General features: G+C 42.2%; 1 protein-coding gene across 1 annotated transcript in view; it reads right to left on the reverse strand.

The window, feature by feature from the left end:
- The window catches only part of LOC142201092 (ATP-binding cassette sub-family A member 13-like), a 91,976-nt gene that overhangs the window by 16,964 nt on the left and 61,832 nt on the right, over positions 1–13,180 (reverse strand). The window contains exons 11-12 of the mRNA XM_075271923.1: positions 9,482–9,584; positions 8,996–9,130 (exon numbers count right to left, since the gene is read on the reverse strand). Coding sequence (XP_075128024.1) covers positions 8,996–9,130; positions 9,482–9,584 — 238 coding nt within the window. The remainder of the gene's footprint in view (positions 1–8,995; positions 9,131–9,481; positions 9,585–13,180) is intronic.

The following is a 13,180-nucleotide window of genomic DNA, read 5'->3' on the forward strand; positions in this document are numbered from 1 at the left end:
AGAGGAGATAGGCCACCCCAGTTTGCACCCGGGGAACAGACTCCACCACATTCACCCTGCCTGTCATTAAAGATAAGCACTGCAGCATCCCTGACCACAGGCGCTTGTCCAAGTGTCGGTGGTCAAGTGGACCTTGCAGCAAAGCGCGGAACTAAGGGCCCACCTGATGTTGAGTGACACGTGCTGGTGCAAGGCGGGGACGCCACACCGGGAGAAGTTGAGACGGCTAGGGACGGCATAGTGAGGTGCCACAGTTGCCATCAGGTCCGGGAAGGCGGGAGTTTCAACAAGCCGGAACGCCAACCTCTCCTGGGCCAGCAGTTTAGCGATGTTGGCGTTCTAGGCTTGCGTGGGTGGGTGGTTAGCAGTGTATTTCTGCCGGCGCTCCAATGTCTGAGAGATGGTGGGTTGTTGTAAAGAAGCGCCTGATGGTGCCTTTGATGGTGCAGGAGAAGGAGATAAGACAGAAACAGGGGAGGATGAGGGAGAAGTCAACAAAGTGGCGGAGGCAGATGAAGTGATGTCCTGGCTCGTCCTCTGGAGTGCATCGCCAGCACTGTGAGCAGAGGCAGTGGCATGAACGGCGGGCGACGTTTGTCCTGCCGTTGCTGCCTGCCACTGATTCCATTGCTTGGATTCCAAATGACGGTGCATTGAAGTGGTGGACAGGTTGCTCTTCTCAGGGCCCCTACTCGATTTCGAGAGGCAAATTGTGTAGACGACACTATATCTGTCCTCGGCGCATTCCTTGAAAAAACTCTACACCTTCAAGAAACGTGCCCTCGATGGGGGAGTTTTTCTGGGCTGGGTACAAAAGGGAACATCTTCGGACATTCCGGGTCTGGCCTGGCTTCGGCAAAGCAGCTGACCTCTGCCTCTGGACATGTCTCTGCCTCTAGCTACCCTTTTTGGTGCTGCACCTGCCTCAACATCCACACTACTTTCCCAGCTTGACATCTGCCTTGTCCAGGTGGGGTCGGTGTCCTCGTCGTCCACCACCTCCTCTTCCAACTCCTGTCTCGCCTCCTCCTCCTGCACAATGCGCATGTCAACTGGCTGCCCTGACAGCAACTGCGTCTCATCGTCGTCGATGAGGGTGGGTTGCTGGTCATCCGCCACCAAATCGACCGGAGATGGAATGGAGGAGACTCTAGTGTTTGAGCATCTGGACACAGATACTCGTCTGTTAGGTCCGTGGAATCGCGAAATGGAGGGGCAGGTTGCGGTACAGTCAAAGGAAGGGAGAACAGCTCTGGGGAGCAGGGACAGTTGGGGTTATTGTTCTGAGAAGATTGGGAATTTTGGGTGGAAGGAGGACAAGACTGTTGGGTAAGAGGAGGTAGAGGCTGACTGGCTGGTGGACAATGTGCTTTAAGCGTTATCCGACAGCCATTGCAAGACCTGTTCCTGGTTCTCGGGCCTACTAATCTTTGTACCATTCAGCCTAGTTAATGTGGAACTTTTGTGCAAAGCGCAGAACTTAGGGCCCGCCTGATGTTAAGGGACACACGCTGGTACAAGGCTCAACTCACCCTAAGTGCCAAAAACACTGCTGGTGCAAGGCTCTACTCATGCCAAGGGCCTCAATCTCTGCTGGTAGCTCAGCTTAAGGTCATGTAACTTTGTTTGGAAGGGCTCATGTTAAGGGCTAGAAAAGTGAATTTTGGAAGGTCTTACCACATCACACACACACACACACACACACACACACACACACACACACACACACACTCAAAATGACAGTTAAGGGTGAGGGCTTTTGGAATTCCCATTGCCTATTCCATTTGTGGTTGTCATGGGGAACGTGATTTAAAGGGGTGGTTGTTACTGTTTGTTGAGCTTAAATTGGGGTTTGTGTCCATCCATTTGGGGAGTAAAGAAGGTTTCCAGGTATTTTCCCACTTTGATAGAGGTTTTTTTGAATGTGGAAAGTGTGTAGTTGTTAGGCAGTGATGTTGGGGTAATAGAGGGTCTTTGGTGTGTTAGATGCCCCCAGGCATGCTTCCCCTGCTGTCCCAGTGTCATTCCAGAGGTGTTGGCATCATTTCCTGGGGTGTCATAGTGGACTTGGTGACCCTCCAGACACGGATTTGGGTTTCCCCCTTAACGAGTATCTGTTCCCCATAGACTATAATGGGGTTCGAAACCCGTTCGAACACACGAACATTGAGCGGCTGTTCGAATCGAATTTCGAACCTCGAACATTTTAGTGTTCGCTCATCTCTAGTTAAGACCCCACGTAGCAGGCAGCAGCGAAAAAGTGCTGCAGAAAAACAGCGGCAGAAACAAATTTGTCCCACAGCGCTTTTCACATAAAGTCTGCAGAGTTTTCCTCTGCAGACTTTCTGCTTCAGTTTTACCTATAGGGATATAAATGGCATTTCTGTAGGTATTATTGACATGCTGCAATTTCCAAAAATGCGCATATTTTTCTACAATATGTTATGGGATTTGGTAGACTCCCATACACTTTGTAGAGACTGCAAAATACCATTTTTTTTGCCACAGCGTTTATGCCACATGGGGGGCCCCGGCCTCAGATTTTACTTTTGTACTTAAAATATACTTGGCAATTAGAAATAAATGAAGCTATTCATAGAATTCAGAACAAACATCTAAAGCAGAGGTCTCCAATGATCCGGTTGTGGACCACTACCGGGACATGGATAACTTACTACCGGGTTAGCCTAGTCATTGGGGACCTCTGTAGGCTATTACTCATGGCGGGAACTTTTAGGCCACTATTACAGTATAGCATTACCTGTGGAGGAGGCGCTTTTCCAGTTATAATGCCCCCCTCCCCTTCAGTTAATAACAGTCCCCTCACAAACAGTTAAATTTATTAACTGAGGGACACTATTACTGTAATAGTTCCCTAGTAGGCCCCCGACAGGTAATAGTCTCCCCTCCACACACAGGTAATATTATGATGATAAATGGAGCGCCCTCTATAGATCTGTTTGACTGAGACTGTCTTCCTAATTACATCATGGAAGATAGACTTGCACATTCTCAGTCAGCGCCCTCTATTGGTGTGCATACTTGAGGCACTGACATCCTAATTACATCATGGAAGTCAGATTTGCATAACTTAGCTGTAAGAGAGTAAAACAGCCCTTGTGCAGTGAATGTGCCTGTTTCTGTAAATAATCTTTTTATTTTTATAAACTGACATTTTGTTGTTTGACCACAAGAGGTCACTGTTGCAAGACCACAAGACAAAAGGGAAAAGATTTTATGTTCCTGGAGTAGTGATGTGGAGACCCTGTACTGCAGGGGTGGGATGAAAAGCAACAGTGAGCGTGGCAGCCATTTTTGGGACTGTGTGAGCTTTGAGCTGAAGGGGAAAGGAAAAGAGGATTCCTAAGGAGCAAAGTGGAGCTAAATTGAAGACTTCCAGAGGTTATCCAGACACCATCCTAAGGAGAAGATTGCTGTCAGAGACTTGGCTGAGAAGTGACACTGTCAGTGAGACCGCATGCTGTCTGAGGAGCCCCTCTTCCAACTGTTACAAACAAATATTATAAATTAAATATTTAAATATTATTTAATTCAAACAAATTATTTTTCTGCAGGATCTTATAAGTGCTCTGAAATAATTGCCAATTTTGTCTGGTGCAAGAGAATGTTAAAGTGATTGGAACAACTTAAAGACAACTTCATAAGAAAACCCTTTATAAACAGAAGATCACTGTGAGTTTGGCTTCTCATCCACAGTGATAAGTCGTTCTTGTCTGAGGAAGCCATGGGAAGACACTCAAATGAATGGTCATCCATTTAATACATGGAAGTTCCAGATCTGACAGAGCAGCACTTTGTTCTGGCACATAGAGGATGTCAGAAACACAAACCCCCTGTTTGTCAATCATATGTCCTAATAGGTACAATGTATGAACAAAGGTTGTCATGAGGGAGCATAGAAATGTGTACAGTGATGCAGATGTGACAACCTTTCATTATTCTCTGTGGTTGGCCACCCAGTGGTTGTGTTATGTGCTTCAGTCTCTGAAAGGTTTTGCTACTGAATTTATTTCATGCCCTTAACAAAATGTGAACAAATACAAAGGTGGACAAGTCTGTATTAACATTTTTCCATACACCTTCAACAGCTTTGCTATCTCTCATCAGTTTCCCATTCTTGAAACTGTCACTTTATTTATTACTTGACACTTTAAACCGGACCTGCATTCAGAGTAATATACTGAAGCAATTGTAAAAACACTTTCACACATAAATACTGTGTAAATCTAGTCGACATTGTACCTTTTCTACTGACTGCTTGAAATCTCAGAGGAAAAAATATATATTATACAGTACTGTAATATTAATGATCCTTTCTTATCTACATGCTCTAAATATCTGCAAAACAAGCCTTAATTCAATTTCTAAGGTTGCTGCCTAAGATATCATACAATATGTTTCTATAAGATATCTGAATATCTCTCAGATACGCCATACTTAATTAGATAAGAGTATCACTTCTGCCGCAACAGTTAATTGCCTGACACTTAAAAGTGAAAACGGAAGGAAAAATACAATCTCGTAGATATGTGCCACTTATACTCCGAAATTCTAATTAGCTACTTAAACATTCAGTTTCAGAAGTTATGTGCATTATCATTCATCCTTTGCATGAACACTGTAATCTTGTCTTGGAAGGTAATTAACTTGATTTTAAGAAAAATTATAATTGAAAATGAACTTCATTCCATCATTCATTTCCCATCATTCCCCACAATGTAGGATTAAAACACTCTATTGTACCAATTCTAATGTTAGTGCAATACGATTTTTTCATTATACACAAGTATTTCATTTTCTATGTATGTTTTTACATGTAGAAAAAATCTTTGCATTTTTTCCTTCTTTATAACAAGTGATCCACTAAGTACAAAGCTTTCAATAGTTGCACAAATGATGAATCAGTATGATCTAGGCCCACACTAGACTGTACTTCGACCAACACCAAACTTCAGCATTGCTTAATAGAAGAACAAAAATGGCAGACTTGCCGGACTCCTAACATTCCTGTTTTCAAAGACCCCCCATACATTTTAGTACCTGGACGGATGCGTGAAAAAGGCCAAAAATACAATATGACCTATATTTTTAAGGTCCATGACAATTACCAAAATATTGATCTTGTGAATAATCCCTATTCACTGATGTTGAATTTAATACTGCGTTCTGATGTCCATTAAAAAAGCAACAACAGAAAAAAAAAACAACAGATGTCAGGGCATGGCCTGGCGTTTGAAGCGGAACAGCCGTGTTTCCTGTGCACTCATACCTGATCTCACCATTTTTAGGGGTCCCCATTGCCAATTGCTCTCAGGCTCCATCCTGCTCTTCCTGGCTACTCCAGTTGATTTCTCCAACTCTCTTGGTGTGTTATGGTTTGCTGGGTTTATTTAAAAAAACTAACAAATGAAACCCAAGGAGCCCGCTGGGCTCTGGACCACAGAAGCACCCTGGTGTGAACTGGGTCTGACAGTTAGACGTCACTGCCAGACCTCTACACACCCTAGTTCGCTCTGTACTATCACAGCGGCCTGTGTAGGTCCGAGCAGCCGCACAAGGACTCGGTCTAGACAGCACTCCTGTGCTAGACTGTCCACAATTAGCTAGTGTGTACACAGTGGCTTCCTGAGGCACACCAAGCAGCTAACAACTAAAGTTTTTTTTTCCTTTTTTAGGAAATAGAGTTCTACCTGAACTGCAATACTGCCTAACAAAGTTTCTAACTAACTAGCTAGCAATCCTGAGCACACGCAGTGCATTTGTGAATTGACATTAGGGCAGCAGGCTGAGGAACCTCCCTCTTTATAAAGGGAAAGGGCGGTCCACTTTCGGTCAAGCCAGCTGCCCAAGGCGGAGGTGATTGGTCGATACAACTGTCAGTCACAGCCTGACCACACCCTCCGGCTGCAAGAGGGTTTAACCCTTGCTAAACCTGACTGCCGGCACAAGTGTGAAGTGACAGGCGGCAATACGCTACCGCAGAGAGACGGGCTGCGACCCGACCCCTCGGCCGCAGTTGCCGCACAGTCCTAACATGGTGCCTGATTTCAGGCATGTGCACCACCACGACTGGTGCTTCTGTGCCTCCTTCTCCTGCTCTGTCGGCTCGCCCCTGCTTACCACTCGACCTCTCATCAGGCTTCTGCCTATTCTCTTCACTGCATACCCCACGGGATGCTCCCACTGGGATCCAAAAACTTGCAAATACCTGTACTACAATTCTTTTTTCAGAGTGGACACCATCTTGCCTGTGCCGCAACACCTCCAGCTGACCCTTCTATAGTTCCTACTGGACCAGCAGTGCTAGACAGATGTTCTTCATCAGCGGCCTTCATCAATAAACCCAGGTCTTGCATGTCCCAGAGTGTTCCTGAACTGCTAGACCTCTATTCCTACACCTGCTGCAAATTATTTCTCTGCCCTGCTGGTGAGTGGAGCCCCACTGGTATATGCCATTTCTCTAGGCTGAGCATATTTTAGCTGGGGTATTACAGAATCAGACTGCCTGCAATAGGTCACACTAGAATCGACAATTGTAGCCCTGGCCTCGCTACAAGCCCTACTTTGGAACCAGAGATCAGCTTCACATACAATACCAACACCTGCCAAAGTAACGTATTATATGTTATTGAGGTCCAATTTCACCGTTAATCCCCTTGTTTCTTTTAACCCCTCTTCCCTTATGACCTAGCTCCTGAGATGTTTGAGGGAGATATGGTCGATTTCTTCTACAATCTTTTTATCTATTTTTTTTGCTTTATAGGTATGCTACCTTTAGACTTGTCACTTATCTCTTATATTTTGTATGCCTTAATCTACATTCTTGCATTGTTTCTGTGACTGTTTTCATGTTTGCTTTATGTTTTATATTTTTGATATTTTTCAATAAATATCTTTGAAACTTAAAAAAAAAAAATATATGTCACCCGGCCATTAATGAATGTGAATGTAGCCTAAAGCTTTGGCCATTGTAGTAGAGGACATGTCTATAACTCCTGACACCTGCTAGTTTCTGAGGCTATGACATCCCAGCAGAATACTTCTATGCTGCATGGCATAGGTCATACAGTTGTGAAAAACTATATTTTTGTTTGTTGCAGATTTTGCTGCGTTTTTTTTTGTTTTTTGTTTTTTTTTTAACCAAAGACAAGAATGTATTTAGCAGAAGAAAGGACTTCCTTTATACAGTCATGGCCAAAAGTTTTGAGAATGACACAAATCTTATATTTTCACATGATCTGCTGCCCTCTGGTTTTTATGTGTGTTTGTCAGATGTTTTTATCACATACAGAAATATAATTGCAATCATATTATGAGTAACAAAAGCTTACATTGACAGTTAGAATGAGTTAATGCAGCAAGTCAATATTTGCAGTTTTGACCCTTCTTGTTCAGGACCTCTGCAATTCTCCCTGGCATGCTCTCAATCAACTTCTGGACCAAACCCTGACTGATAGCAGTCCATTCTTGCACAATCAATGCTTGCATTTTGCCAGAATTTGTAGGTTTTTGTTTGTCCACCCTTCTCTTGATGATTGTCCACAAGTTCTCAATGGGATTAAGATCTGGGGAGTTTCCAGGCCATGGACCCAAAATCTCTATGTTTTGTTCCCTGAGCCATTTAGCTATCACCTTTGCTTTATGGCAAGGTGCTCCATCATGCTGGAAAAGGCATTGTTGTTCGCCAAACTGCTCTTGGACGGTTGGGAGAAGTTGATCTTGGAGGACATTCTGGTACCATTCTTTATTCATGGCTGTGTTTTTAGGCAAGACTGTGAGAGAGCCGATTCCCTTGGCAGAGAAGCAACCCCACACATGAATGGTTTCAGGATGCTTTACAGTTGGCATGAGACAAGACTGGTGGTAGCGCTCACCTCGTCTTCTCTGAATAAGCTGTTTTCCAGATGTCCCAAACAATCGAAAAGGGGATTCATCAGAGAAAATGACTTTACCCCAGTCCTCAGCAGTCCACTCCCTGTACCTTTTGCAGACTAACAGTCTGTCCCTGATGTTTTTTCTGGAGAGAAGTGGCTTCTTTGCTGCCCTCCTTGAGACCAGGCCTTGCTCCAAGAGTCTCCGCCTCACAGTGCATGCAGATGCACTCACACCTGCCTGCTGCCATTCCTGAGCAAGCTCTGCACTGCCGGTAGCACGATCCCGCAGCTGAAACACTTTTAATAGACGGTCCTGGCGCTTGCTGGTCTTTCTTGGGTGCCCTGGAGTCTTTTTGCCAACAATGGAATCTCTCTCCTTGAAGTTCTTGATGATGCGATAGATTGTTGACTGAGGTGCAATCTTTCTAGCTGTGATACTCTTCCCTGTTAGGCCATTTTTGTGCAGTGCAATGATGACTGCACGTGTTTCTTTAGAGATAACCATGGTTAACAGAAGAGAAACAATGATGCCAAGCACCAGCCTCCTTTTAAAGTGTCCAGTGGTGTCATTCTTACTTAATCATGACAGATTGATCTCCAGCCCTGTCCTCATCAACACCCACACCTGTGTTAATGGAGCAATCACTGAAACGATGTTAGCTGGTCCATTTAAGGCATGGCTGCAATGATGTTGAAATGTGTTTTGGGGGACAAAGTTCATTTTCTAGGCAAATATTGACTTTGCAAGTAATTGCTGTTAAGCTGATCACTCTTTATAACATTCTGGAGTATATGCAAATTGCCATTAGGAAAACTGAAGCAGTAGACATTGTAAAAATTAATATTTGTATCATTCTCAAACTTTTGGCCATGAATGTATTTTCCATTGCTTTCCAAGGTACTCAAAACACTGCAGCAAAATCTGCAACAAAAAAGCAGCTTCAGTGTCCAGAATGCAGTGTGTTTTCAAAAACATTGCAAATCTTAACTTCCTAACAAACTACTTATAAAAGTGGATGAGCATATTAGTCCTTAAACCACTGCCATGTGGACAATATAGCCTTAAATAACTGTATTATCTGTACAGAAATAAAAAGTACCTGCTCCAGAGTTGTCTGCGTAACAGAATAGCTTTTGATGTCATTCTTTGTTTTCATGGCATCCAAAATCTGAACTATTTTTTCTATGCATATATCTTGTGACACGTGGTATTCCAAGACACTTTGATGCATTTTCTAAATTAAAGATATACTGTATTAGTAAAAGCAATATAGAATTGTCAGGAAACAGAAACATGTACAATACTCTAAGGGACACACAGCAATAAATGTAACATTAACCCTTAAGAATTCCACATATATTGGGATTTCATGTTTTATCAACTCCAAATTTCAACACTCGTAATTTATTCATCTATTTACACAAGTGAGTTAGTTTTTTTGCATAACATTTTTGGAATACACAGTATTGAGTAACTTGTATTATTTTTGTAGCATATACATATAATTTCTTTACACTTTTTATGGTTTTGTCAGCTGAATTAGAGACAATTCATTTAATATTACAAGTCATTTAAAATGATTTACCTTTAGAGAAGCTCCTGGAAAAAGTTGCTGAAAAGTCTTCGAGAAATATTCACAGACACCCTCTTTGTTGGTCCACAGAGTCACCAAGTAGCCTTCTCCAAACCTAAACATTGAGAAAATGTGTTGTTTTTTTTTTTGCTGTTTTTTGTTACAGAAATATCCTACAGCAAACATTTGTGTTTACAGGATTTGCTGTATATGCGGTATATTTTATAATTGAATAGTATTCATCTTGAAGTTAGGTGTACTGTTTTCACAGAATGTAAAAGCAAAGCCCTCAACCACATTTGGTAGGCATATGGATGTCATAGATTGGGGTCCTCTGCTTACACTTTTAGTATATTCCAAGAAGTATTCGTAAAGTGTGCACATAAAAGTTTATTAGTTATCTAATACAATTGGTGCTGCTACAGTCTTTCTTCTTGAATCATTGTGTTTTGGGGAAATGGCTGTCCAGGAAGCTCAACAGACGTGTGACTGAGGAGCTCCTGCATCACCTGCCTGATATTAGTGATTTTCCACTGTATGCCAGCTATTTTTGCAATGTCTACATCCAGAGCTTTCGCCCTAACCCAAGTAACCATCATTAGGATATTGTAGATGTTTTTTTGCCAGCACAATACCTCTATTCCTAGAACTTGCAACTGAGAAGTGGACCACTACAGCACAAGGTAGTGGCAATCTTGGGCCTCGCAGGCCTAGCGCTACTCTCAGGACTCATCTCAACAGTAACGCTGGGTTCACCACCAGCGCCCGATCTACGTTTTTAGGTTTCTGTCTTCTGCTGACAGAAGACGGAAACCTTGCAGACCATGTCCGGCCGTGAGCGCCGGTGAGCATTTTGTGCTCTCCGCAGTGAAACTGTTTTTTTTTTTTTTAAACGGACATAAAGTCCTGCATGTCCAACTTTGTGTCCGGTTAATAACAAAAAAACGGTTTCGCCACGGAGAGCACAAAATGATCACTGGCGCTCACCGCCAGACACTTTTTAAACCCATTCAAAGGAATGGGTTTGAAAAATGACTGTGGGAGGGGCCACACGGTGGCTCAGGGGTTAGTACTGCAGCCTTGCAGCGCTGGAGTCATGGAGTTCAAATCCCACTAAGGGCATGAAGCCATCTGCAAGGAGTTTGTATGTTCTCCCCATGTTTGCATGGATTTCCCTCCCATATTCCAAAAAGACATACTGATAGGGAAAAATGTACATTGTGAGCTACATTGTGATACGTGTCCAGCTGTCACCAAACAAAAGGAAGATAAGACCCCCTCGGACTGTTATACCCTAAACCTCCCACCCCACCTCCCCACATTGCAGTCACCAACTAAGAGGAAGATGAGACACCACGGACTGTTATACCCCAAATCAACCCCCCCCCCCATACCCACCACAAGCCCCCCCCCCCCGACTCCAACTCCCCCCCCCACACACCTCACCAGCCCTGGCAATGCCAAATATCTATTCGGACGTGCCAATAAAGCCTGTTTGATTTGATTTGAGCTCTACATGGGGCTCACAATCTATATTTAATTTAAAAAAAATGACTGCGGGTTTCCGTCTCCTGCCCAGTTTCGGCAATCTCTATGCACCAACTAATATGTCTGCTGTACTTGAGTGCACTCAATAAATGTCCAACATAATTAAATGTCTCAAACAATAGTATAGAGATTCATTGGATGTATCAGCAGAACGGGAGGGTGAGGCAGGCTAATATGTGCAGTACAATACCAAAGCTGATTGAGCCCTGTGCTGCTGTGCCTGTAATAAATGTCTGGAATAAAAAAAAAGGTATTTTGACAATTGGTGTGCTCCTATATTCTTTCTCCTCAAATTAATTTATTATATATTGTATTCATTAAATAGAATATTGCTTTGTATTTTTCTAAGTACGTGGCTTAATGAAATAATTGGTGAAATGTATCATCTATCTGTGAAGCTGAACAGAAATTTTACAGATACTACTAAGAGTTATACTAAAGGGAAATCATTTATGATACTGGAACTGACAATTGAGATGCAGAGTAAAAAATAAATAAGGAATATCAAGATTCTTTATAAAACTGAGGAAGATTTTCTTTTGTCAAGTTGATATGCACATATCCACATATGCCACAATATATGATCACTACTGATTTATTTTTTAAGGACAGTGCCGTATGTTGCTAAAACACAGTATTTTGGCTGTAAAACAAAAAAATCTTCAGTTTTCCAACTGAGAAAGCTGCCAGTCAGTGATAAGCATCTATTGTTAAATAACATAGAAAGCATATAGTATAGAATTTACTTGTAAGTAAGACATAACATATTCTGATGCACTGTGCATTACAGATTTATTAATATTTACATTTATTGTATATTACAATAAATAAAGCATAAATATCAGTTCTCTCTTCAATCCTATTAATATTATAAATGTGAAAGTTTGTGAGTTTGTGGGTTTGTGTGTTTGGATGTTTGCATGTTCGGATGTTTGTTCCTCAATCACGGAAAAACCGCTCGACCGATTCGGCTGAAATTTTCCACAAACATAGTTAATACACCCGATTAAACAATAGGCTACTTTTCATCACAATAGCGCACATACGTTTGTGCCAGGACCCCCACAAAACCCAAACTCACACCACCATCTCTGCAATCTCACACACTTTGGACCATAGCAAGCCACAAAATTCATATTGCCCTCTACAGCCTAGCCCCTAACCCCACACAATCTCATATACATATACTTTACCACTTTGCCCCTCACCTTAGCGATACTCCAGGAGGCTCTCTTTAACGCTCCGGAGCCACCATGTTTGCCGACCCCCACCGCTCTGACAATCCGCGACACCCCCCACCCATGTCAATACCCCTAGGCGGTCTAAAAAATGCAAAAAAAAATTTTTTTAAAAAAAGTAAAAAAAGAATATAAAAAAAAATAAAAAGGATTAAAAATTCAAATCACCCCCTTTTCCCTAGAACACATGTAAAAGTACTTAAAAACTGTGAAACACATACATATTAGGTATCCCCACGTCCGAAATCGCCCGCTCTACAAAGCTATACAAATATTTTTCCTGTTCGGCAAACACTGTAGCGGGAAAAATGGTCAAAAGTGCCAAACCGCTGTTTTTTCACTGTTTCGATTCTGATAAAAATTTGAATAAAAAGTGATCAAAGCAATAACATTTCCCGAAAATGGTAGAACTACAAAGTACACCCGGTCACGCAAAAAAAGACGCCCTATACATCCCCGTACACGCACGTATAAAAAAGTTACGGCTGTCGGAATATGGCAAAAAAAAAAGTTTTAAACACAGTTTTGGATTTTTTTTAAGGGGTCAAAATGTAAATAAAACCATATAAATTTGGTATCCCCAGAATCGTAAGGAAACACAGAATACAGGGGACATGTCATTTTGGTTGCACAGTGAACGCCCTAAAACCAAAGCCCGTAAGAAAGTCGCAGAAATGCATTTTTTCTTCAAATCCACCCCAATTCTGAATTTTTTCCCTGCTTCCCAGTACATTATATAGAATAAATAATGGTGGCATCATGAAGAAAAATTTGTCCCAGGAAAAATTAAGACCTCATATGGCTCTGGGAGTGGAGAAATAAAAAAGTTATGGGGTTTAGAGGGAGGGGAGTCAAAAACGAAAATAAAAAAATGCCATCGGCGGGAACTTCAAATACTTCTGTCCCAAAGTCACTATGTAAAGTT

Source organism: Leptodactylus fuscus, chromosome 4, assembly GCF_031893055.1.
Source record: "Leptodactylus fuscus isolate aLepFus1 chromosome 4, aLepFus1.hap2, whole genome shotgun sequence".
In the NCBI taxonomy this organism is placed as follows: Eukaryota; Metazoa; Chordata; class Amphibia; order Anura; family Leptodactylidae; genus Leptodactylus; species Leptodactylus fuscus.